Consider the following 27246-nt stretch of genomic DNA (forward strand, 5'->3'; position numbering starts at 1 on the left):
TGCCCTCTGTCTCTCTGGCTCCTCCTCTTCCTCCTGGTCACAGAGAGTGACCAATCCTCTCCTCCCCTCTCCTTGCTGAGACGGCTCGAGGCAGTTGTTCCTCTTTTGATTGGCTGATTAACAAATCAACTGTAACTTAAGAAAACATCAAACAAAACTAACAAGTCAAATCAAGACACTAATATAATACCAAATCAAGATATTGTTGGCCGGGGTGATGATGCACTCCAGTCCCTGCAGCGCCCACCCATCGCGGAAGGCCTCAAGTGTGCCGGCAGACACTGCATGCTCCATCTCCAGGGCCACCTGGGTGCGAACATAGCCGCAGAAGAGAGGCAGGCAATCGGGCCGAACGACCCCCTCGACCACCCGCTGCCTGGACCTCTTAATGACTATTTTCACCAGGCCCAGGAGCAGTCCCACGAGGAGGTCCATCAACCTGCTCGCTCCCCTCCGCACCGGGTGACCAACTGGTACCACAACATGACAGCTACCAGCTGGTTTATGACCAGCGCTCGGCCCCTGTAGGACAACACTCGGAGCAGTCCTGTCCAGCGTCCTAGGTGAGCTGTGACTTTGGCCTCCAGCTCTTGCCAGTTCGCCGGCCAGGCACCCTCAGCGGGGCTGAGGTAGACTCCCAAGTAGAGGAGGTGTGTTGTGCTCCAGGCGAAGGGCCTGAACTCCTCTGGCAGGGAGTCCACCTGCCACTGACCCACCTGGAGCATTTCTCCCAGTTGATCCTGGCGGAGGATGCGTCCGAGTAAATCTGCTGGCATTCTCGCATCCTCCGCAAGTTGATGGGATCCGTGAACATGAGGAGCACGTCATCGGCGTAAGCCGAGAGGACGATCTCCACACCCGGCCCTTGCAGAGCCAGTCCCGTCAAACTCTTCCACAAGAGGTGCAGGAAAGGCTCTACACAGACGGCGTATAACTGACCGGACATGGGGCATCCCTGATGCACCCTCCTCCCGAAGCGAAGGGGTGCCGTCAAAGACCCGTTAACTTTAATCAGACACTCCGCGGTGGCGTACAGAAGTTGGATCCGGGCGGCAAAATGCGTCCCGAACCCAAATGCACGCAGAGTCCGGAAGAGATACTCGTGATCCACCCTGTCGAATGCCTTCTCCTGATCCAGGGAAAGGAAGGCGACTGACCGACCAGCCCTCTGGGAATGGTGGACCAGGTCCTGGACCAGATGCTGAGACAAGTGGAATGCAGCAGAGGGCGCTCTTCTGAATTTGGGGCTCAGGCCTGTTGGTGGAGCAGTGCAGAGGGAACTTTACTCTGCACTGGGCTTTACTCCCTCAGCACTGCACTGGAGGGGCAGCACAGAGTTTTACACTCGGGTCCCTGGAGTGGGACTTCAACCCACAACCTTCTGACTCAGAGGAGAGAGTGCTGCCGCCTGAGCCATGGCTGACACTCTGTATCTAACCCGTGCTGTAGCTGCCCTGGGAGTGTTGATGGGACAGTATAGAGGGAGCTTTACTCTGTATCTAACCCGTGCTGTACCTGCCCTGGGAGTGTTTGATGGGACAGTACAGAGGGAGCTTTACTCTATATCTAACCCGTGCTGTACCTGCCCTGGGAGTGTTTGATGGGACAGTGTAGAGGGAGTTTTACTCTGTATCTAACCCGTGCTGTACCTGCCCTGGGAGTGTTTGAAGGGACAGTGTAGAGGGAGCTTTACTCTGTATCTAACCTGCGCTGTACCTGCCCTGGGAGTGTTTGATGGGACAGTGCAGAGGGAGCTTTACTCTGTATCTAACCCGTGCTGTACCTGCCCTGGGAGTGTTTGATGGGACAGTGTAGAAGGAGCTTTAATCTGTATCTAACCCGTGCCGTACCTGCCCTGGGAGTGTTTGATGGGACAGTGTAGAAGGAGCTTCACTCTGTATCTAACCCGTGCTGTACCTGCCCTGGGAGTGTTTGACGGGACAGTGTAGAGGGAGCTTTACTCTATATCTAACCCGTGCTGTACCTGCCCTGGGAGTGTTTGATGGGACAGTGTAGAGGGAGCTTTACTCTGTATCTAACCTGTGCTGTACCTGCCCTGGGAGTGTTTGATGGGACAGTGTAGAGGGAGCTTTGCTCTGTATGTAACCTGTGCTGTACCTGCCCTGGGAGTGTTTGATGGGACAGTGTAGAGGGAGTTTTACTCTGTATCTAACCCGTGCTGTATCTGCCCTGGAAGTGTTTGATGGGACAGCGTAGAGGAAGATTTACTCTGTATCTAACCCATGCTGTACCTGCCCTGGAAGTGTTTGATGGGACAGTGTACAGGAAGCTTTACTCTGTATCTAACCCATGCTGTACCTGCCCTCGGAGTGTTTGATGGGACAATGTAGAGGGAGCTTTACTCTGTATCTAATCTGTGCTGTACCTGCCCTCATGAGCAAATTTGGCTGGGGTAAATAAAATCAGAGAGTTAAATGCGTGGCTCAGAGACTGGTGCGGGAGAAATGGGTTTTGCTTCTTGGGACACTGGCACCAGTGCTGGGACAGGAGAGAGCTGTTCCGTTGGGATGGACTTCACTTGGCCAGTGCTATGACTACAATCCTGGTGAATCGAATAACTAGTGCTGTAGAGAGGGCTTTAAACTAATTAGTGGGGGGGAGGTTTCAAGAGAGCGAAAAATTAAAATGTTAGCGGAGAAGGCAATAGAGCAAGGTAGCAGTGGGGGAATTAAAAACCAGAGCATGTCAGGAAGGGACAGAATATATAAAGATAAAGCTAAAGTAGTAAAGGGGGTAAAAGCAGGAATAAATTGTCACAAAACATATTTAAAAGTTCTTTATCTGAATGCACGCAGCATTCGTAACAAAATAGACGAGTTGACGGTAAAAATAACTGCACATGTGTATGATCTGGTGGCCATTATGGAGACATGGCTGCAGGGTGACCATGACTGGGAACTAAACATCCAGGGGTATTTGACTATTAGGAAGGACAGACAGGAAGGAAAAGGAGGTGGGGTGGCTGTGTTGATAAAGGATGGAATCACTGCAATAGTGAGAAATGATATTGGGTCAAAGGATCAGGATAGTGAAGTGGTTTGGGTGGAAATAAGGAATAATAAGGGGAAAAAGTCACTAGTGGGCTTAGTCTATAGGCCTCCTAACAGCTGCAACTCTATTGGTCGGAGTATAAATCAGGAAATAGTTGGGGCTTGTAATAATGGAACAGCTATAATCATGGGAGATTTTAACTTTCATATTGACTGGACAAATCAAATTGGGCAGGGCAGCCTTGAGGAAGAGTTCATAGAGTGCATTATGGACGGGTTCCTTGAGCAGTATGTTACTGAACCAACCAGTGGGCAGGCAATCTTAGATTTGGTCCTGTGTAATGAGACAGGATTAATAAAAAATGTACTAGTAAAGGATCCCCTTGGAATGAGTGACCATAACATGGTTGAATTCCAAATTCAGTTGGAGGGTGAGAGAGTTGGATCTCAAACCAGTGTACTAAGCTTAAATAAAGGAGACTATGAAGGTATGAGAGCAGAGTTGACTAAAGTGGACTGGATTAAGGTGTAAGATGGTACATGAGCAGTGGTGTACATTCAAGGAGATATTTCACAACTTTCAAGAAAAATATATTCCACTGAGGAAAAAGGGGCATAAAAGAAAAGACAGCCATCCGTGGCTAAGTAAAGTAATAAAGGATAGTATCCGACTAAAAACAATGGCATATAAAGTAGCCAAATCTAGTGGGAGGATAGAAGATTTGGAAGCATTTAAAAGCCAGCAAAGAATAACTAAAAGATTAATTAAGAAAGGGAAGATAGATTATGAAAGTAAGCTAGCAAAAAATATAAAAACAGACAGTAAGAGTTTCTACAGTTATATAAAAAGAAAAAGGGTGGCTAAAGTGAATGCTGGTCCCTTAGAGGACAAGACCAGGAAATTAGTAGTGGGGAACATGGAGATGGCAAAAATGCTGCACAAATATTTTGTATCAGTCTTTACAGTAGAGGACACTAAAAATATCCCAACACTGGACAAACAGGGGGCTATGGGGGGAGGAGCTAAACATGATTATAATCACTAAGGAGATGGTACTCGGTAAGATAATGGGACTTAAGGCAGATAAGTCCCCTGGACCTGCTGGTTTACATCCTAGGGTCTTGAGAGAGGTAGCGGTGGGTATTGCGGATGCTTTGGTGGTAATTTTCCAAAACTCCCTGGATTCAGGAAAGGTCCCAGCAGATTGGAAAACTGCTAATGTAACGCCCTTATTTAAAAAGGGAGGTAGACAAAAGGCTGGAAACTATTGACCAGTTAGCCTAACATCTGTGGTTGGTAAAATGTTGGAGTCCATTATTAAGGAAGCAGTAACAGGACATTTGGATAAGCATAATTTAATCGGACAGAGTCAGCATGGTTTTATAAAGGGGAAGTCATGTTTGACAAATTTGCTCGAATTCTTTGAGGATGTAACAAACAGGGTGGATAAAGGGGAACCAGTGGATGTGGTGTATTTGGACTTCCAAAAGGCATTTGACAAGGTGCCACACAAAAGATTACTGCACAAGATAAAAAAATCACGGGATTGGGGGTAATATACTGGCATGGGTGGAAGATTGGCTATCTAGCAGAAAACAGAGAGTTGGGATAAATGGTTCATTCTCGGGTTGGCAATCAGTAACTGGTAGTGTTCCGCAGGGGTCAGTGCTGGGACCCCAACTCTTTACAATCTATATTAACGATTTGGAGGCAGGGACCGAGTGCAACATATCCAAGTTTGCTGACGATACAAAGATGGGAGGGAAAGCAGTGAGTGAGGAGGACATAAAAAACCTGCAAAAGGACATAGACAGGCTAAGTGAGTGGGCAGAAATTTGGCAGATGAAATATAATGTTGGAAAGTGTGAGGTTATGCACTTTGGCAGAAAAAATCAAAGAGCAAGTTATTATCTAAATGGAGACAAACTGCAAAGTGGTACAGTACAAATGGATCTGGGGGTCCTGGTGCATGAAACACAGAAGGTTAGTATGCAGGTACAGCAGGTGATCAGGAAGGCCAATGGAATCTTGGCTTTTATTGCAAGGGGGATGGAGTATAAAAGCAGGGAAGTCTTGCTTCGGTTATACAGGGTACTGGTGAGGCCACACCTGGAATATTGCGTGCAGTTTTGGTTTCCATATTTAAGAAAAGATATAATTGCTCTCGAGGCAGTTTAGAGAAGGTTCACTTGGTTGATTCCGGAGATGAGGGGGTTGACTTATGAGGAAAGGTTGAGTAGGTTGGGCCTCTACTCATTGGAATTCAGAAGAATGAGAGGCGATCTTATCGAAACATATAAGATTGTGACAGGGCTTGATCAGGTGGATGCGGGGAGGATGTTTCCACTGATGGGTGAGACTAGAACTAGGGGGCATAATCTTAGAATAAGGGGCTGCCCTTTCAAAACTGAGATGAGGAGAAACTTCTTCACTCAGAGGGTGGTAAATCTATGGAATTTGCTACCTCAGATAGCTGTGGAAGCTGCGACATTAAATAAATTTAAACGGAGATAGACAGTTTCCTAACTGATAAGGGAATTAGGGGTTATGGGGAGCGGGCAGGGAAGTGGACGTGAGTCTAGGTTCGGATCAGCCATGATCCTATTGAATGGTGGAGCAGGCCCGAGGGGCCGTATGGCCTACTTCTGCTCCTACTTCTTATGTTCTTATGTTCTTTTTCTCTTCACATGTCTATAAAAGCTTTTACAGTCAGTTTTTATGTTTCCTGCAAGCTTACTCTCATATTCTATTTTCCCTTTCTTAATTAATCCCTTTGTCCTCCTTTGTTGAATCCTAAACTGCTCCCAATCCTCAGGTTTACTGCTTTTTCGGGTCAATTTATATGTCCTCTCCTTGGATCTTATCCTATCCCTAATTTCCCTTGTTAGCAACGGTTGAGTCACCTTTTTTGTTTTATTTTTATGCCAAACTGGGATGAACAAATTCTGTAGTTCATCCCTGCGCTCTTTGAATGTTTGCCATTGCCTGTCCACCGGCAACCCTTTGAGTGAAATTCCCCAATCAATCCTACCCAACTCGCTCCTCAGACCATCGTAGTTTCCTTTATTTAAATTTAGGACCCTAGTCTCTGAGTCAAGAACTTCATTCTCCATCTTAATGAAGAATTCGATCATATTATGATCACTCCGACCCAAGGGGCCTCGTACAACAAGATTGCTAATTAATCCTTTCTCGTTACATAATACCCAGTCTAAGATGGCCTGATCTCTGGTTGGTTCCTCGACATATTGGTCCAGGAAACCATCCCGTAAACACTCCAGGAATTCCTCCTCCACAGTAGAGGACATGAGAGGGGGGGGGAGGGAGTCCCTGTAAATGTGGAGGAGGTGGATGTCCCTTTAAATGTGGAGGGGGTGGGTGTCCCATTAAATGTGGAGGGGGTGGGTGTCCCTTTAAATGTGGAGGGGGTGGGTGTCCCTTTAAATGTGGAGAGGCGGGGCAGCGCATGCTCATTCGGACCCTCACAACAGAAGCAGGCTGCCAGGGTGCCTGCTCGGGGCCTCCGGGGAGCATAAGGAAGTCCGGGCCCGGGGAAGAGGCGGAATCAGCAGCCGGGGTAAAGTGTTGGGGAATCGATTTAAATCAAGGTGAGGGGGGAGTGGAGAGCGAGATTATAAAGTAAAATATGAGAAAAACCAAACCTGAGAGTTGGGCGGACGCCGAACGGAGCGCATTGAGTTGCGCGGGGTGGCAGAGTGAGCCGGAGCAATGTGATTCTGACTGACGGGAGCGCTGACCAATAGGAAGAGGGCTGAGCTGGGAGGACTGAACTGGGCGGCCTGGACCTCCAACCAATGGCGGCGCGGTAAGGGGGCAGGACCTTCCCGGCGCTGAGGCTGGGGCCCGATTGTGACGTCATCACAGGAAGCAGCTCAATCAGGTGGATGGAGGCCCAGCACCAACCTGTGACTGACGGGAGCTCTGACCAATAGGACGAGGGCTGAGGTGGGAGGACAGAACTGGGTGGCCTGGTCCTCCAACCAATGGCGGCGCGGCAAGGGGGCGGGCCCTGGGTCTCCAGCTCAGGTGCGCTGGGGCCGATTGTGACGCGCTGTCCCCAGGTGAGAGCAACTCAGTCAGCACAGAGCTGGGGCTGGAATCTGGGAGAGGGGCCGCAGGCAGCGGGCCTGGCAAAGGGGCACAAGCTTCACAATACAAGCTTCTTTCAAATGCACAATTGTTTGCTACAGACAGCCTTGGTCACTCTGCAAAAAAAGCTGTTTAACAATTCATCATAGCTCCCCTGCTTTAGGAGAGGCGGAGAGTGCAAAAGCAAGGAAGTTATGATGAAACTGTGTAAAAGACTGGAGTCAGCTGTGGCTCAGTGGATAGCAGAGTCAGAAGGTTGTGGGTTCAAATCTCGCTCCAGGGACTTGAGCATATAAAGCGAGGCTGACACTCCAATGCGGTGCTGAGGGAGCGACGCACTGTCGGAGGGGCAGTACTGAGGGAGCGCCGCACTGTCGGAGGGGCAGTAGTGAGGGAGCGCCACGCTGTCGAAGTGGCAGTACTGAGGGAGCGCTGCACTATTGGCGGGGCAGTAGTGAGGGAGCGCCGCACTGTCGGAGGGGCAGTACTGAGGGAGTGCTGCACTGTCGGGGGGACAGTACTGAGGGAGCACCGCACTGTCGGAGGAGCAGTACTGAGGGAGCGCTGCACTGTCGGAGGGTCAATACTGAGGGAGCACCGCACTGTCGGAGGAGCAGTACTGAGGGAGCGCCGCACTGTCGGAGGAGCAGTACTGAGGGAGCGCTGCACTGTCAGAGGGTCAGTACTGAGGGAGCACCGCACTGTCGGAGGGGCAGTACTGAGGGAGTGCCGCACTGTTGGAGGGGCAGTACTGAGGGAGCGCCGCACTGTCGGAGGGTCAGTACTGAGGGAGCACAGCACTGTCGGAGGGTCAGTACTGAGGGAGCACAGCACTGTCGGAGGGTCAGTAATGAGGGAGCACTGCACTGTCGGAGGGTCAGTACTGAGGGAGCACCGCACTCTCGGAGGGGCAGTACTGAGGGAGTGCCGCACTGTCGGAGGTGCAGTGCTCAGGGAGCGACGCACTGTCAGAGGGGCAGTGCTCAGGGAGCGCTGCTTCATTGGAGGGGCAGTACTGCAGAAGCGCCGCACTGTCGGAGGGACAGTACTGAGGGAGAGCCGCATTGTCGGAGGGGCAGTACTGAGGGAGCGCCGCATTGTCGGAGGGGCAGTGCTGCGGGAGAGCCGCATTGTCGGAGGGGCAGTAATGAAGGAGCGCTGCAGTGTCGGAGGTGCCGTCCTACGGATGAGACGTTAAACCGAGGCCCCCGTCTGCCCCCTCAGGTGGATGTAAAAGATCCCGTGGTGCTATTTCGAAGAAGTTATCCCCGGTGTTTTGAGCCCAATATTTATCCCTCAATCAACATGACGAAAAAACATTATCTGGTCATTATCACATTGCTGTTTGTGGGAGCTTGCTGTGCGCAAATTGGCTGCTGCGTTTCCCACATTGCAACAGTGACTACACTTCAAAAGTACTTCATTGGCTGTAAAGTGCTTTGGGATGTCCGGTGGTCGTGAAAGGCAGTTAAGAAGGCAAATGGTATGCTGGCCTTCATTGCAAGAGGATTTGAATACAGGAGTAAAGAAGTCTTACTCCAATTATATCTTCTTCTTCTTGTGGTGTGGAGATGCCGGAGTTGGACTGGGGTGGACAAATGTAAGAAGTCACACAACACCAGGTTATAGTCCAACAGCTTTATTTGAAATCACAAGCTTTCGGAGCGCTGCTCCTTCTTCAGGTGAAGTGGAGAAATGCATAAAGACACAGCTTATATAGTCAGAGAATAATGTCAGATGTTTACAGATAATCTTGCCAACTGCCATTTATCACACCTCGGCAGAGAGATAATCACAGCAATCAAAGGTGTGAATGGTGTCCAAACAGGTCAGTCAGGAAAACATTACATCAAAGAACAATGAGGTGGGGTCACAAGGGGTCAAATATTGCAGATGCTGGGGTCTGTATGAAAAACTAAAAAAACAGACAAAACACATTTTTTTTTTTTGCTGGAAATCACAGCAGGTCCGGCCGCATCTGTGTTGAGAGAACAAGCCAATGTCGACTCGAGTCTGGATGACCCTGCGTCAGGTGGGGTTACATGAAGCGTGACATGAACCCAAGATCTCGGTTGAGGCCGTCCTCATGGGTGCGGAACTTGGCTATCACTTTCTGCTCGACGATTTTGCGTTGTCGTGTGTCTCGAAGGCCGCCTTGGAGAATGCTTACCCAAAGATCCAGCATTCTGCCTTTCTAGATCTTTAATCTGTTGTTGGTTCCTCACTTCTTTATTTAGTGCTTGTACCTCCTGATTTAGTTGTACTAAGTATCGCCTTACTCTATTTTACACTGGTCCTGGTCTTAAATACATACTTTAGTTCTGTCTTCACAAAGGAGGACACAAATAACCTCCCAGAGATGTCGGGGAACATAGGGTCTAAATGAAAGGGAGGAACTGATAGAAATCAGTATTTGTAGGGCAATGGTGTTAGGGAAATTGATGGGATTGAAGGCCGATAAATCCCCAGGGCCTGATAATCTACATCCTAGGGTACTTAAGGAAATGGAACGAGAACCAGTCAATGCATTGCTGGTCATCTTCCAAAATTCAATAGACTCTGGAACAGTACCCATGGATTGGCGGGTTGCTAATGTTACCCCACTGTTCAAAAAAGGTGGTAGAGAGAAAACGGGGAATTACAGACCAGTAAGCCTGACATCGGTAGTGGGGAAAATGCTAGAGTCCATTATAAAGGATGTAATAGCAGAGCACTTGGAAAACAGTGACAGGATCGGACAAAGTCAACATGGATTTACAAAAGGTAAATCGTGCTTGACTAATCGACTGGAATTTTTTGAGGATGTAACTAGTAAAATAGATAAGGGAGAACCAGTGGATGAGGTGTATTTGGACTTTCAAAAGGCTTTCGATAAGGTCCCGCATAAGAGATTAGCGTGTAAAGTTAAGGCACATGGGATTGGGGGCAAGGTATTGACTTGGATAGAGAACTGGTTGGCAGACAGGAAGCAAAGATTTGGAATAAACGGCTCTTTTTCCGAGTGGCAGGCAGTGACTAGTGGGGTACCGCAGGGATCGGTCCTTGGACCCCAACTATTCACAATATATATTAATGATCTGGACGAGGGAACGAGATGCAATATCTCCAAGTTTGCAGACGACACAAAGCTGGGTGGGTGTGTGTGCTGTGAGGAGGATGCTGAGAAACTCCAGTATGATTTGGACAGGTTGGGTGATTGGGCAAAAGCATGGCAGATGCAATATAACATGGATAAATGCGAGGTTATCCACTTTGGTGTCAAAAACAGGAAGGCAGATTATTATCTGAATGGCAATAGATTGGGAGAAGGGGAAGTGCAAAGAGACCTGGGTGTCCTTGTGCACCAGTCGCTGAAGGTAAGCATGCAGGTGCAGCAGGCGGTTAAGAAGGCAAATGGTATGTTGGCCTTCGTAGCGAGAGGGTTCGAGTACAAGAACAAGGATGTCTTGCTGCAGTTGTACAGGGCCTTGGTGAGACCACACCTTGAGTATTGTGTGCAGTTTTGGTCGCCTTATCTGAGGAAGGATGTGCTTGCCATGGAGGGAGTGCAGCGAATATTCACCAGGCTGATACCTGGGATAGCAGTAATGACGTATGAGGAGAGATTGGGTCGATTGGGCTTATATTCGCTGGAGTTTAGAAGAATGAGAGGGGATCTCATTGAAACTTATAAAATTCTAACAGGACTGGACAGACTAGATGCAGGAAGGATGTTCTCGACGGTCGGGGAGTCCAGAACCAGGGGTCATAGTCTAAGGATAAGGGGTAAGCCATTTAGGACTGAGATGAGGAGGAATTTCTTCACCCAGAGAGTGGTGAACCTGTGGAATTCTCTACCACAGAAGGCAGTGGAGGCCAATTCATTAAATATATTCAAGAAGGAGTTGGATATATTTCTTAAGGCTAAGGGGATCAAGGGATATGGGGAGAAAGCAGTGATAGGGTACTGAATTTGGATGATCAGCCATGATCTCATTGAATGGCGGAGCAGGCTCGAGGGGCCAAATGGCCTACTCCTGCTCCTATCTTCTATGTTTCTATGAACCCCAGGACCAGGCCCCTGTGGGGAATAGGTATGCAGATCTAGGCGCAAAACTAGCTGCAGAAGAAATGCAACCAGAGGACGCGTTCAAGAACGAAATAAATATGGTCATGATAGTCAGTGGGGTACAGGAAGTGAATATAATGGAGCTACAAGAAAATACTAGTAAAGAGCAAAAGGAGAAATGGAGACAAGCTGGCGCGCAATTACAAGATGGAATTTGGAAATGGGGCCCACGTAACCAGGTGGTGGCACCGGAATGTTGTAGACAACAACTGATGGCGCTATACCATGGTGTAACACATACTGGCAGAAGTAACATGTTGCACCTACTGACACAGTACTGGTGGTGGCCAAAGATAGGTCGGGAAGTAGCGAAATATTGCCGCCGCTGTATAATATGCGCAAGAATAATGTAGGACAGAGATGTCGAGTTAGAGTAGCAAACCAACCCAGGCCCCAAGGACCCTGGGAAAACTTACAAATTGACTTTACCGGCCCCTTAGCGCAGGACCGGGGGGAAGAAATATTGCCTGGTAATAATTGACCAATTTACCAGGTGGGTGGAAGCCTTTGCCACCCGAGACTGCTCTGCAAAAACAGTTGCACTAATATTGGCTACCGAGGTTATACCCCGTTGGGGAGTGCCTCTGCAAATTGACTCAGACAACGGCACTCATTTCACCGGCAAAATAATGAAAATCTGTAAGCTGCTACATGTGACACAAAAATATCACATACCATATCACCCCCAGAGCTCGGGGATGGTAGAAAGAATGAATAGGACACTGAAAAACGCGCCGACAAAAGCCATCCAAGAAACAGGGAAGGGATGGTCAGAATTATTACCCAGCATACTAATGAGGCTGCGAGCCACCCCAGGACGAACGACCGGACTGACCCCCTATGAATTAATGACAGGACGAGCTATGAGACTACCAGAGGATTTGGCTGGAGGGGTGGGAGAACCAGGACCAGTACAAGATAGATTAAGGCGATACTTAGTACAACTAAATCAGGAGGTACAAGCACGAAATAAAGAAGTAAGGAACCAACAACAGGTTAAAGATCTAGAAAGGCAGAATGCTGGACTTAAACCAGACGAGTTGCCCAGAATAGGTCAACAAGTAATGACGCAAGTTATCGGAAGAAAGGGAATGGGGTCCGTTGGATGGGGCCATGTACTGTATTAATGACAAGTGATACGTGTGTTTGTCTACAGGAACCGATGGGTATGCGATGGATGCAATGGACCCAGGTGAAACCATTTAACACTAAAGACCCCCATTCTACCCTCTCCTCTAGGGGAAAGAGCTCAGAAGACGATCAGACCTCTGTTTAAATTAGATAAACATGGATCCAGTCGACCCTTTATATCAGAGGGTCCGTCTCGGGGAGAAGAAGCTCTCCCGGTTTACCCTTACACCCGAGAACTCATTTTTAATGTGGAAGCAAGTCATCCTCGGTTCCGAGGGACTGCCTAAGAAGAAGATATAATTGGAGTAAGACTTCTTTACTCCTGTACTCAAATCCTCTTGTAATGAAGTCCAGCATACCATTTGCCTTCTTAACTGCCTTTCACGACCACCGGACGTCCCAAAGCGCTTTACAGCCAATGAAGTACTTTTGAAGTGTAGTCACTGTTGTAATGTGGGAAACGCGGCAGCCAAATTGCACACAGCAAGCTCCCACAAACAGTAATGTGATAATGACCAGCTAATCTGTTTCTTCGTCATGTTGATTGAGGGATAAATATTGGGCTCAAAACACCGGGGATAACTTCTTCAACACAGCACCATGGGATCTTTTACATCCACCTGAGGGGGCAGACGGGGGCCTCGGTTTAACGTCTCATCCGTAGGACGGCACCTCCGACACTGCAGCGCTCCTTCATTACTGCCCCTCCGACAATGCGGCTCTCCCGCAGCACTGTCCCTCCGACAGTGCGGCGCTTCCGCAGTACTGCCCCTCCGATGGAGCGTCGCTCCTTCATTACTGCCCCTCCGACAGCGCGGCGCTCCCTCAGTACTGCCCCTGCGACAGTGCGGCGCTCCCTCAGAACTGCCCCTCCAACAGTGCGGCGCTCCCTCAGCACCGCACTGGAGTGTCAGCCTCGCTTTATATGCTCAAGTCCCTGGAGCAGGATTTGAACCCACAACCTTCTGACTCTGCTATCCACTGAGCCACAGCTGACTCCAGTCTTTCACAGTTTCATCATAACTTCCTTGCTTTTGCACTCTACGCCTCTCCTAAAGCAAGGGAGTTATGATGAATTGTTAAACAGTTTTTTTTGCAGCGTGACCCAGGCTCTATGTAGGAAACAATTGTCCATTTGAAAGCAGCTTGTATTGTGAAGTTTGTGCCCCTTTGCCAGGCCCGCTGCCTGCGGCCCCTCTCCCAGATTCCAGCCCCAGCTCTGTGCTGACTGAGCTGCTCTCACCTGGGGACAGCGCGTCACAATCGGCCCCAGCGCACCTGAGCTGGAGAGGAGGCCCCGCCCCCTAGCCGCGCCGCCATTGGTTGGAGGACCAGGCCGCCCAGTTCAGTCCTCCCAGCTCAGCCCTCTTCCTATTGGTCAGCGCTCCGGTGAGTCAGATTCACATTGCTCCGGCTCACTCCGCCACCCCGCGCGGCTCAATCCGCTCCTTTCGGCGTCCGCGGAGGTCCCGCCCGCCCGACTCTCAGGTTTGGTTTTTCTCGTATTTTACTTTATAATCTCGCTCTCCGCTCCCCCCCCCTCACCTCGATTTAAATCGATTCCCCAACACTTGACTTTACCCCGGCCGCTGATTCCGCCTCGTCCCCGGGCCCGGCCTTCCGTTTGCACCCGGAGGCACCGCGCAGGCGCACTGGCAGGGGAAGGGAGGGTGATTGACAGTGACGATTGATAGAAGCGCCTGCCCGCGCTGTGATTGGTGCAGGGGAAGGCAGGTGGGCGTGTCCGGACCCCGGGCCCACGTGGGGGAGTCAAAGGCTGGCTGGTGCGCATGCGCAGCCCACATCGCACCGTTGGGAAGCTTTTCAAATATTTTTTTTTGCGAAACTAATTGAAAACACTCATTAATTCCCCCAACCTCCTCCCCTCTAAAGTGCGATTATTATTATTTGTGCTTTTCCTCATTTGTGTGGCGTGTCTTTTTTTTTACCTTGCGGTGTCGCGCGCGGGTCCACCCGACCCCTGGGCGTTGCGTGCTGGCGTCAGCGCGTAATCGGAGGGGGGGTTGATTGACGCGAGTCCCCCGCCAATCAGGAGCGCGGAAAACGCTGGGCGGACCGGGCGGGCTGACGGTCCTCCAACCAATGGCGGCGCGGGAGGGAGGGGGGCGGGACCTCGGTGGGCTGCAGGCCGCTTTCCTGCTTTCATTGTCTGCAGGAGCTGTTAAAGGGAAGGGAAGGGGAGGAGGGGGTGGAAAAAAACACAGCTTGTGAGTGTTTATTCCTTTGCATTACCTTTATTGCAAGGCTGTTCATCAACTGCATTCATTTAAAAATAAGTGAACCTTTTCTCTTTTCGACTTTTATCCAGAACAAAGAGCCCTGGTGCTGTGAACATTTTGGTGGGCAGCCACTTTTAAAGGGACAAAGACCAGCATTCTTCCTCCTCTCTCTCTCTCTCTCTCTCTCTCTTGTGAGTATTTGTGGTGGGTGAGAGGGTGGCCCCTTTTCAACAAAAACAATTGCTTGGCCATTTAAAGGGGAATGGGTGCCCCCCAGGTATTTAAAGGGGCAGTGCCTCTTTCTGTATCATGTAAGAGCAGGGAGGTTCTGCTTGAACTGTACAAAACACCAGTTAGGCCACCGGCTAGAGTGCTGCGTGCAGTTCTGCTCGCCCCATTGCAGGAAAGATGTGACTGCTCGAGACGGGAGACTTAGGAGGATGTTGCCAGGACTAGAGAATTTCAGCTACAAGGAAAGATTGAATACATAGAAACATAGAAGATAATCTACATCCTAGGGTATTTAAGGAAGTGGCCCTAGAAATAGTAGATGCTTTGCTGGTCATCTTCCAAAATTCGATAGACTCTGGAACAGTACCCATGGATTGGCGGGTAGCTAATGTTACCCCACTGTTCAAAAAAGGTGGTAGAGAGAAAACGGGGAATTATAGACCGGTAAGCCTGACATCGGTAGTGGGGAAAATGCTAGAGTCCATTATAAAAGACGTAATAGCAGAGCACTTGGAAAACAGTGACGGGATCGGACAAAGTCAACATGGATTTACAAAAGGTGAATCGTGCTTCACTAATCTACTGGAATTTTTTGAGGATGTAACTGGTAAAATAGATAAGGGAGAACCAGTGGATGTGGTGTATTTGGAATTTCAAAAGGCTTTCGATAAGGTCCCGCATAAGAGAGAGAAACATAGAAGATAGGAGCAGGAGTAGGCCATTCGGCCCCTCGAGCCTGCTCCGCCATTCAATGCGATCAGTGCTGATCATCCAAGTTCAGTACCCGGTCCCTGCTTTCTCCCCATATCCCTTGACCCCTTTAGCCTTAAGAAATATATCCAACTCCTTCTTGAATATATTTAATGAATTGGCCTCTACTGCCTTCTGTGGTAGAGAATTCCACAGGTTCACCACTCTCTGGGTGAAGAAATTCCTCCTCGTTTCTGTCCTTAGACAGTGACTCCTGGTTCTGGATTCCCTGACCATCGGGAACATCCTCCCTGCATCTAGACTGTCCAGTCCTGCCAGAATTTTCTAAGTTTCAATGAGATCCCCTCTCATTCTTCTAAACTCCAGCGAGTACAAGACCAGTCGACCCAATCTCTCCTCATACCTCATTCCTGCCATCCCAGGTATCAGCCCAGTGAATCTTCGCTGAACTCCTTCCATGGCAAGAATATCCTTCCTCAGATAAGGCGACCAAAACTGCACACAATACTCAAGATGTGGTCTCGCCAAGGCCCTGCACAAAATTTCTCTCCACGGATGTTGCCTGACTTGCTGAGTTTTTCCAGCATTTTCTGTTGTTATTTCGGATTTCCAACATCTGCAGTATTTTGCTATCGTAATCGTGTAGCAAGACATCCTTGTTCCTGTACTCAAACCCTCTCGCTATGAAGGCTAACATACCATTTGCCTTCTTAACCGCCTGCTGCACCTGCATGCTTACCTTCAGCGACTGGTGCACAAGGACACCCAGGTCTCGTTGCACTTCCCCTTCTCCCAATCTATTGCCATTCAGATAATAATCTGCCTTCCTGTTTTTGCCACCAAAGTGGATAACCTCACATTTATCCACATTATATTGCATCTGCCATGTTTCTGCCCAATCACCCAACATGTCCAAATCATCCTGGAGTTTCTCGACATCCTCCTCACAGCACACACGCCCACCCAGCTTTGTGTCGTCTGCAAATTTGGAGATATTACATCTAGTTCCCTTGTCTAGATCATTAATATATATTGTGAATAGCTGGGGTCCAAGGACCGATCCCTGCGGTACCCCACTAGTCACTGCCTGCCACTCGGAAAAAGACCCGTTTATTCCAACTCTTTGCTTTCTGTCCGCCAACCAGTTCTCTATCCAAGTCAATACCTTGCCCCCCAATCACATGTGCCTTAACTTTACACGCTAATCTCTTATGTGGGACCTTATCGAAAGGCTTCTGAAAGTCCAAATACACCACATCCACTGGTTCGCCCTTATCTATTTTACTAATTACATCCTCAAAAAATTCCAGTAGATTGGTCAAGCACGATTTACCTTTTGAAAATCCATGTTGACTTTGTCCGATCCTGTCACTGTTTTCCAAGTGCTCTGCTATTACATCTTTTATAACGGACTCTAGCATTTTCCCCACTACCGATGTCAGGCTTACCGGTCTGTAATTCCCCGTTTTCTCTCTACCACCTTTTTTGAATAGTGGGGTAACATTAGCTACCCTCCAGTCCATGGATACAGTTCCAGATTCCATCGAAAACCCAGCAGCTTCTCCTCCATCTCCACTCCAGCTCAAACTGCTGTAACAAAAAGACCTACACAGGCGGCCAGGGGCCGACTTCCGTCACCTGCAATAAAACTCTTCCCGACAGCCGCTGACTAATGGCGGCCGCAGCACCCACAATTCCCCGCGCCCCAGAAACCGCTCTATCCAACGCGCTGATATCCCCGCTGAGAGTGCGCATGCTCCCCGGGGCCGTGGGCCATCCTGGGAGCTTGGCTCCTGTCCTTTGTCCTGAGTCGGACTCGGTGGAGCCAGCTGAAGAAACCGGGAAGCGGCGGCTCAGATGGGGGAGGCGCTGCACGCTGGGTTTCCTGGTGCCGGGGCCCTGGCCGCATGTCCGCCGTGCCCAACCGCTCTGATTCTGATTGAGGTTTTTGATGAGGTAACAGAGAGGGTTGATGAGGGCAATGCGGTTAACGTGGAGTACATGGATTTCCAAAAGGCATTCGACAGCGTGTAAACTTAAGGCACATGGGATTGGGGGCAAGGTATTGACTTGGATAGAGAACTGGTTGGCAGACAGAAAACCAAGAGTTGGAGGAAACGGGTCTTTTTACGAGTGGCAGGAAGTGACTTGTGGGGTACCGCAGGGATCGGTCCTAGGACCCCAGCTATTCACAATATATATTAATGATCTGGCCAAGGGAACTAGATGTAATATCTCCAAGTTTGCAGATGACACACAGCTGGGTGGGCGTGTGTGCTGTGAGGAGGAAGCCGAGAAACTCCAGTATGATTTGTGTAGTGTATGTGCCTTTAAGAACCCCAGGTGTGCTGTAATGCCGGTAATGACCACTCGGGCTATATAAGTCTGTATATTGTGTATATCCATTAGAACCCCCCCCAGACTTTGCTTAGTAAACACCTATGAACCAACTCCTGTCTTCAGTGTCTCTATGAACACACGGACACTACAATTTGGACAGGTTGGGTGATTGGGCAGAAGCATGGCAGATGCAATATAACGTGGATAAATGCGAAGTTATCCACTTTGGTGTCAAAAACAGGAAGGCAAATTATTATCTGAATGGCAATAGATTGGGAGAAGGGGATGTGCAACGAGACCTGGGTGTCCTTGTGCACCAGTTGCTGAAGGCAGTTAAGAAGGCAAATGGTATGTTGGCCTTCGTAGCGCGAGGGTTTGAGTACAGGAACAAGGATGTCTTGCTGCAGTTGTACAGGGTTTTGGTGAGACCACATCTTGAGTATTGTGTGCAGTTTTGGTCGCCTTATCTGAGGAAGGATGTTCTTGCCATGGCAGGAGTGCAGCGAAGATTCACCAGGCTGATACCTGGGATGGCAGGAATGACATATGAGGAGAGATTGGGTCGATTGGGCTTGTACTCGCTGGAGTTTAGAAGAATGAGAGTGGATCTCATTGAAACTTATAAAATTCTAACAGGACTAGACAGACTAGATGCAGGAAGGATGTTCCCGATGGCCGGGGAGTCCAGAACCAGGGGTCACAGTCTAAAGATAAGGGGTAAACCATTTAGGACTGAGATGAGGAGGAATTTCTTCACCCAGAGAGTGGTGAACCTGTGGAATTCTCTACCACAGAAGGCAGTGGAGGCCAATTCATTAAATATATTCAAGAAGGAATTGGATATATTTCTTAAGGCTAAAGGGATCAAGGGGTATGGGGAGAAGGCAGGGACAGGGTACTGAATTTGGATGATCAGCCATGATCTCATTGAATGGCGGAGCAGGCTCGAGGGGCCGAATGGCCTACTCCTGCTCCTATTTTTTATGAAAGGGAGGCGGAGAGGTTCAGAGAGGGAATTCCAGAGCTGAGGGCCGAGGCAACAGAAGACACGGCCACTGATGGTGCAGCGATTATAATCAGGGATGCTCAAGAGGGCAGAATTAGAGGAACGCAGATGTCTTGGGGGGGAAGGGGGGAGGAGGTTGTTTTCTTTGGAACCGAGGAGGCTGAGGGGGGACCGGATTGGGGTGTATAAAATTCTGAGGGGCCTAGATAGGAAGGATCTATTTCCATTGGCAGAGGGGTCAACAACCAGGGGGCATAGATTTAAAGTAATTGGTCGGAGGTTTAGAGGGGAGTTGAGGAGAAATGTTTTCACCCAGTGGGTGGTGGGGGTCTGGAACTCACTGCCTGACCGGGTGGTAGAGGCAGAAACTCTAATCACATTTTAAAAAGTACTTGGATGTGCACTTGAAGTGCTGTAACCTACAAGGCTACGGACCAAGTGCTGGAAAGTGGGATTAGTGTGGATAGCACTTAATCGACTGGCATGGACAAGATGGGCCGAATGGCCTCCTTCTGTGCCGTAATTTTTCTGTGATTCTATCGCGGGGGGCGGGTGGTTGTGAGGCTGAAGGGAATAACTAAGATAGGGAGGGGCGAGGCCATGGAGGGATCTGAAAACAAGGATGAGAATTTTGAAATCGAAACATTGCTTAACCGGGAGCCAATGTAGGTCAGCGAGCACAGGGGTGATGGGTGAACGGGACTTGGTGCGAGTTAGGACACGGGTAGTTTTGGATCACCTCAAGTTTACATAGGGTAGAATGTGGGAGGCCAGCCAGGAGTGCATTGGAATAGTCGAGTCTCGAGGTAACAAAGGCCCGGGTGAGGGTTTCAGCAGCAGATGAGCTGAGGCAGGGGCGGAGACAGGCGATGTTACCGAGGTGGAAATAGGCGGTCTTTGTTATGCTGCGGATATGTGTTCGGAAGCTCATTTCAGGGTCAAATATGACACCAAGGTTGTGAACAGTGTGGTTCAGCCTCAGAAAGATGTTAGGGAGAGGGATGGAGCCAGTGGCTAGGGACTGAAAACAATTGCTTTAGTCTTACCAATATTTAACTAGAGAAAATTTCTGCTCACCCAGAACCGGATTAGAGATCATGGAGGGGTCGAGAGAAGTGGTGGTGAGGTAGAGCTGGGTGTCGTCAGCGTACATGTGGAAACTGACGCTGTGTTTTCAGATGATGTCACCAAGGGGCAGCATTTAGATGAGAAATAGGAGGGGCCCAAGGATAGATCCTTGGGGGACACCAGAGGTAACGACGTGGGAGTGGGAAGAGAAGCCGTTGCAGGTGATTCTGTGGCTACGATTAGAGAGATAAGAATGGAACCAGGTGAGTGCAATCCCACCCAGCTGGACGACAGTGGAGAGGCGTTGGTAGAAGGATGGAGTGGGCAACCGTGTCAAAGGCTGCAGACAAGTCAGGAAGGACGAGGAGAGATAGTTTACCTTTGTCACAGTCACAAAGGGTGTCATTTGATGAGACTTTGATGAGACTTGATTTGACTTCAGGGCCGAGTCAGTGAGGTGGATTGGGCTGTATCTGGCCCGCTGGTTATTGTGGGCACGGGTGGACGCCAGTGGGACCGGCTCTACCATGTTTGTTCTTTCAGGCAAAATTAGCCCAAAAAAACCCCTGCTTCCCCCTTACCCTTTCTACACTCCTTTTACAGGGTTTTAGACGTGGAGCATTTACAGACAGGAAGCTCAAACCAAACATCACGTCACGATCTGACAGAGTTACGTGATTCCTCAGGGCCTGATTCAATCGCTCCTCCAATCTGCTGGCACACCCGTGAGTTCCCACTGGGGAGAGAAATTTTAAATGTTCTGAAAGAGCTTCAAAATCTACAAATACCTGAAGCGACACCAGTGGCCACACACTGGGGGAAACCCAGGCCCCGTGTGTGGGAAGGGATTCACTCAGCCATCCGCTCCGATGATACACCAGCAAATTCACATGAGGGAGGGACCTTTAACCCACTCCTTTTGTGGGAAGGGATTAATTGCACCCTCCGTGCTGCTGAGACACCAGCTTGTCCACACCGATGAGAGACCGTTGACCTGCTCCGTGTTTTTGAAGTGATTCTCTCATTCTGCCACACTCCTGAGACACCAGCTTGTTCACAGTGATGAGAGACCGATTAAATGTTCTTACTGTGGGAAGAGATTTAAATGGTTCCAGGATCTGAAGAGACACCAGCTGGAGAAAGCAGGAGAGATTCTGTTCACCTGCTCCGTGTGTGGGAAGGGATTCACTCGGTCCTCGAATCTGCTGGCACACCAGCGAGTTCACATTGGGGAGAGGCCGGTGAAACATTCCGACTGTGGGAAAAGCTTTCAAATGTCCCAGGAGCTGAAGGGACACCAGCTGGAGAGAGCAGGAAAGAGGCCATTCACCTGCTCCGTGTGTGGGAAGGGATTCACTCGGTCATCCCACCTACTGACACACCAGCGAGTTCACACTGGAGAGAGGCCATTCACCTGCTCCGTGTGTGGGAAGGGATTTACTCAGTCATCCAACCTACTGGCACACCAGCGATATCACACTGATGAGAGACCGTTCACCTGCTCCGTGTGTGGGAAGGGATTCACTCAGTCATCGCACCTGTTGAGACACCAGCAATATCACACTGATGAGAGACCATTTAAATGTTCTGACTGGGAAGAGCTTTAAAACCTCTGGGGATCTGAAGCAACACCAGCAAGTTCACACCAATGAGAGACCGTTTACATGTTCTGACTGTGGGAAGAGCTTTAAAACCTCTGGGGATCTGAAGCAACACCAGCAAGTTCACACCAATGAGAGACCGTTTACATGTTATGTTTGTGGGATGAGCTTTAAAACCTCTGGGGATCTGAAGCAACACCAGCGAGTTCACACTGGGGAGAGGCAGTTCACCTGCTCCGTGTGTGGGAAGGGATTCACTCGGTCATCCCACCTGTTGAGACACCAGCAAGTTCATACCGATGAGAGACCATTTACATGTTCTGTCTGTGAGATGAGCTTTAAAAGCACTGGGATTCTGAACAGACACCAGCGAGTTCACACTGGGGAGAGGCCATTCACCTGCTCCGTGTGTGGGAAGGGATTCACTCAGTCATCAAGCCTGCTGACACACCAGCGAGTTCACACTGATGAGAGACCATTTAAATGTTCTGACTGTAGTAAGAGCTTTAAATATTCGAAGGACCTGAAGAGACACCAGCTGGAGAAAAAAGGAAAGAGACTGTTCACCTGCTCCGTGTGTGGGAAAGGATTCACTCGGTCATCAGACCTACTGAGACACCAGCGAGTTCACATTGTTCTGTAGTGCAGGGCCCTGAAGACAGCTGGGGTGACATGAACATTGAATGGATGAATGTTTTATAAATTCTTGTACTGCTGTTTAATTTTTAAGGCTGTTGTGCTGATGATTCCCTTCTTTTGACAGTTCATGGTGTCACATAGAATGTACAGCACAGAAACAGGCCATTCGGCCCAACTGGTCCATGCCAGTGTTTATGCCCCACACCCACCCTACTTCAATTAACCCGATCAACATCTCCTCCCATTCCTTTCTCCCTTGTGTGGCTTTCTCATAAATGCATCTATGCTGTTCACCTCAACTACTCCCTGTGGTAGCGAGTTCCCCATTCTCACCATTCTCTGGATAAAAATGTTTCTCCTGAATTCCCTCCTGGATTTATTAGTGACTTTTATATTTATAGCCACATAAATATGATGAGATTCTGTTAAGCTGACAAGTATGTTACATAGAAGATAGGAGCAGGAGTAGGCCATTCGGCCCCTCGAGCCTGCTCCGCCATTCAATGAGATCATGGCTGATCATCCAAATTCAGTACCCTGTCCCTGCCTTCTCCCCATATCCCTTGATCCCTTTAGCCTTAAGAAATATATCCAACTCCTTCTTGAAGATATTTAATGATTTGGCCTCCACTGCCTTTTGTGGTAGAGAATTCCACAGGTTCACCACTCTCTGGGTGAAGAAATTCCTCCTCATCTCTGTCCTAAATGGCCTACCCCTTATCCTTAGACTGTGACCCCTGTTTCTGGACTCCCAGGCCATCAGGAACATCCTTCCTGCATCTAGTCTGTCTAGTCCTGTTAGAATTTTATAAGTTTCAATGAGATCCCCTCCCATTCTTCTAAACTCCAGCGAGTATTAGCCCAATCGACCCAATCTCCTTATACGTCATTCCTGCCATCCCAGATATCAGCCTGGTGAATCTTCGCTGCACTCCCTCCATGGCAAGAACATCCTTCCTCAGATAAGGTTGTTGTACTTTGTCTTTTTCTGATGAATGAAACATTACTGAGCCCCTGTACCCGTGTTGTGGGATGAAGTACCAGACAAGTGAAGGCACAACGTCTGGGTGTGAATCTGATAACCTCACGGACCGTATAGGTGTGATAACCAGACAGGCTTGTGGTTATAGTCTGGTCACAGATGGACTAAATTCCCTGAATCAGCAGGAGTTCAGGAGGCGGTCAACAGACGGGTCCAAACAATCCCATTTCCTGAGTGGTAACCAAGCTTGTGTATAAGAACAGGCCACTTAAGCCGTTGTCAGTTGGAACAGACTCGAGAAGATTGCGCGCAAATCCACTGTACTTCTATTCTCCAGATTGAGGGAATTATCACCCGATCTGTGTTATGCAGCGATCTTAATAAAGCCTGGAGAGACAATTTGTGTTCTTGTGAGTTTGATTATGTGGTATCCGAAACCCTGGGACTCCCGATCATTAGAGTCAACCTCAGTGTGTGGAAAGGGATTCCCTGGTGTATCCCACCTGCTGACACACCAGAGTGTCCACATCGTGACTGCGGTGGGTCGATTCCACTGTTTCCGATGCCTTTAATCACATCCAGGACTGAACCATGTTAATTCAGGCAACTGGGGCTTGTTAATGTTAAGAGCCCCCAATAACTGGGCTGGGTTTAAAGATTATTCCCTGTTCTCTCAGTACTAGTGAGCAGCGAGAAGCTGATGTTAAAGAATCATAGAGCACAGTAGGATGCCTTTCGGCCCATCGTGCTGGTGCCGGCTCTCTGAAAGAGCGATGCAATTAGTCCCACTGCCCTGCTCTTTCCCCACAGCCCTGCTAATTTCTGCTTTTAGTATATATCCAATTCCCTTTTGAAAGTTACTATTGAATCTGGTTCCACCTCCCATTCAGACAGTGCATTCCAGATCATCACAATTCGCTGTGTAAAAAAAAAAAGTCTCCTCATTTCCTCTCTCGATTCTTTTGCCAATGATCTGAAATCTGTGTCCTCTCATTACCGACCCTCTTGCCAGTGACAACAGCTTCTCCTTGTTTGCTCGATCAAAACCCCTCATAAGTTTCAGCACCTCGATCACAGCTCCACTTAACCGTCTCTGCTCCAAGTTATATTGCCGTTGTTTTGTGAATTGTTGCTGTGATTGAGGTGCTGGATGTCCGTGCCTGGGGAATGGGACATTCTATCGTCGTGAGCACCGAGTGTCAGCATCCAGCAATCTCTGGTCAGGAACTGTCTTTTTAAACTGCCTCACCTGAGCTTTTTGACTCCCTGATTTCATTATGAAACATTTCAGAGTCTTTGCAGAGTGACCAAGGCTGAACAGATAAATGTGAGGTATTACATTTTGGTAGGAAGAATGGGGAGGTCACTTATCACTGGCAGGGTGCGAGTCGAGGTGGGGTAGAGGAACAAAGGGATCTCAGAGTACAAATACACAAATTACTAAAAGTTGCGACACAGGTTAGCAAGGCCATAAAAAAAGCAAACCAAGCACTAGGGTTTATTTCTAGAGGTATAGAATTGAAAAGTAGTGAAGTTATGCTAAACCTGTATCGAACCTTGGTTAGACCACACTTAGAGTACTGCGTACAGTTCTGGTCGCCATATTATAAAAAGGATATAGAGGCACTGGAGAGGGTGCAGAGAAGATTTACAAGGATGATACCAGAAATGCGAGGGTATACATATCAGCAAAGGATGAACAGGCTGGGTCTCTTTTCTCTTGAAAAAAGAAGGCTGAGGGGTGACCTAATAGAGGTCTTTAAAATTATGAAAAATGTTGATAGAGTGGATACAGAGAGAATGTTTCCACTTGTGGGGAAGAGCATAACTAGAGGCCTCAATATAAGATAGTCACCAAGAAATCCAATAGGGAATTCAGAAGAAACTTCTTTACCCAGAGAGTGGTGAGAATGTGGAACTCGCTGCCACAGGGAGTGGTTGAAGCGAATAGTATCGATGCATTTAAGGGGAGGCTAGACAAGCATATGAGGGAGAAGGGAATTGAGGGTTATGCTGATAGATTTAGATGAGGAAAGACGGGAGGAGGCTCGAGTGGAGCATAAACACCGGCATGGACTGGTTGGACCGAATGGCCTGTTTCTGTGCCGTATATCTGATGTAATCCTATGTCAAGTATCCCAGCTGGCTTAGCTCCAGGCACTTTAGCTCAGTGGGCAGCACTCTCACCTCTGAGTCAGAAGGTCGTGGGTTCAAGTCCCAGTCCAGAGACTTGAGCATAAAAATCTAGGCTGACACTCCAGTACTGAGAGAGTGCTGCGCTGTCAGAGGTGCCGTCTTTCGGATGAGATGTTAAACTGAGGCACCGTCTGCTCTTTCAGGTGGACGTAAAAGATCCCATGGCACTACATTGAAGAAGAGCAGGGGAGTTCTCCCCGGTGTCCTGGGGCCAATATTTATCCCTCAATCAACATCACTGAAATAGATTATCTGGTCATTGTCACATTGCTGTTTGTGGCAGCTTGCTGTGCACCAATTGGCTGTCGCGTTTCCTACATTACAACAGTGACTACACTTCAGAAGTTCTTCATTTGCTGTAAAGCGCTCTGGGACATCCTGAGGTTGTGAAAGGCGCTATATAAATGCAAGTCTTTCTTTCTCAGCAAGAGGGCGAGTGTCAGTAGTTGGAGGGAGGAGCTCAGTGTTGTCACTGGGTGGACACAGACAGATTGAAGCTAAAAGACAGAGAATGCTGAAGTTTGGAATGATAACACCCAAAGTCAGGAGATGAGCCCTTTGCCTAGATAAGGGAGGTGGTTGCTAAGAGACCCACAGACCTAAAAGCACTGCAAACTGCTCAGGCAGCAGACTTGTTGCAACATGTGAGGTCACGAGTGAGTTGGTGCACAGACAACAGCCTTGGGCATTCCTGAGAGACACAAACTGGTTCGTAACCAGGAGAACAGGTTGAGGGAGTCACCCTACGTGGGACGGCTCGTCTGAAGTGTTAACACAGAGTCAGCTTGGGAATGGGATGATCAATGTATCATAGAAATTTACAGCACAGAAGGAGGCCATTCAGCCCATCTTGTCCGTGCCGGCCGACAAAGAGCTATTCACCTTAATCCCACTTTCCAGCACTTGGTCCGTAGCCTTGTAGATTACGGCACTTCAAGTACATATCCAAGTACTTTTTATATGTGGTGAGGGTCTCTGCCTCTACCACCCTTTCAGGCAGTGAGTTCCAGACCCTCACCACCCTCTGGGTGAAAAAAATTCTCCTCAAATCCCCTCTAACCCTCCGACCAATTACTTTAAATCTATGCCCCCTGGTTATTGACCCTTCTGCTAAGGGAAATAGGTCCTTCCTATCCACTCTATCTAGGCCCCACATAATTTTATACACCTCAATTAGGTCTCCCCTCAGCCTCCTCTGCTCCAAAGAAAACAACCCCAGCCTCTCCAATCTTTCCTCATAGCTAAAATTCCCCAGCCCAGGCAACATCCTCGTAAATCTCCTCTGTACCCTCTCTCGTGCAATCACATCCTTCCTGTAATGTGGTGACCAGAACTGCACGCAGTATTCTAGCTGCGGCCTAACTAGTGTTTTATACAGTTCAAGCAAAACCTCCCTGCTCTTATATTCTATGCCTCAGCTAATAAAGGCAAGTATCCCGTGTGCTGTCTTAACCACCTTATCTACCTGTCCTGCTACCTTCAGGGATCTGTGGACATGTACTCCAAGGTCCCTCTGATCTTCTGCATTTCTCAGTGTCCTACCATTTATAGTGTATTTCCTTGCCTTGTTAGCCCTCCCCAAATGCATCACCTCACACTTCTCCAGATTGAATTCCATTTGCCACTGTTCTGCCTACCTGACCTGTCCATCGATATCTTCCTGCAGTCTGCAGCTTTCTTCTTCATTATCAACCACACGGCCAACTTTTGCATCATCTGCAAACTTCTTAATCATACTTCCTACATTCCAGTCCAAATCATTGATTTATACAGGTAGACTACCCTTTATCCAAACTTCCGAAAACCGAAACCCTCTGAAAACCGAAGGTTTTTTCGGTCAGCGTAAGTCGTGCGCACGACATGACCAGAGT

The 27246-nt window shown here is 48.8% G+C and overlaps 1 protein-coding gene across 1 annotated transcript in view; it reads left to right on the top strand.

Annotated features, from left to right (window-relative positions):
• LOC147118229 (uncharacterized) overlaps positions 1-27246 on the top strand; it is a 220571-nt gene that overhangs the window by 39327 nt on the left and 153998 nt on the right. Inside the window, exon 3 of the mRNA XM_085983685.1 lies at positions 21613-22195. Coding sequence (XP_085839811.1) covers positions 21613-22195 — 583 coding nt within the window. The remainder of the gene's footprint in view (positions 1-21612; positions 22196-27246) is intronic.

Source organism: Somniosus microcephalus, chromosome 4, assembly GCF_052327205.1.
Source record: "Somniosus microcephalus isolate GS21.2 chromosome 4, FLI_Smic_1.0, whole genome shotgun sequence".
Lineage (NCBI taxonomy): Eukaryota > Metazoa > Chordata > Chondrichthyes > Squaliformes > Somniosidae > Somniosus > Somniosus microcephalus.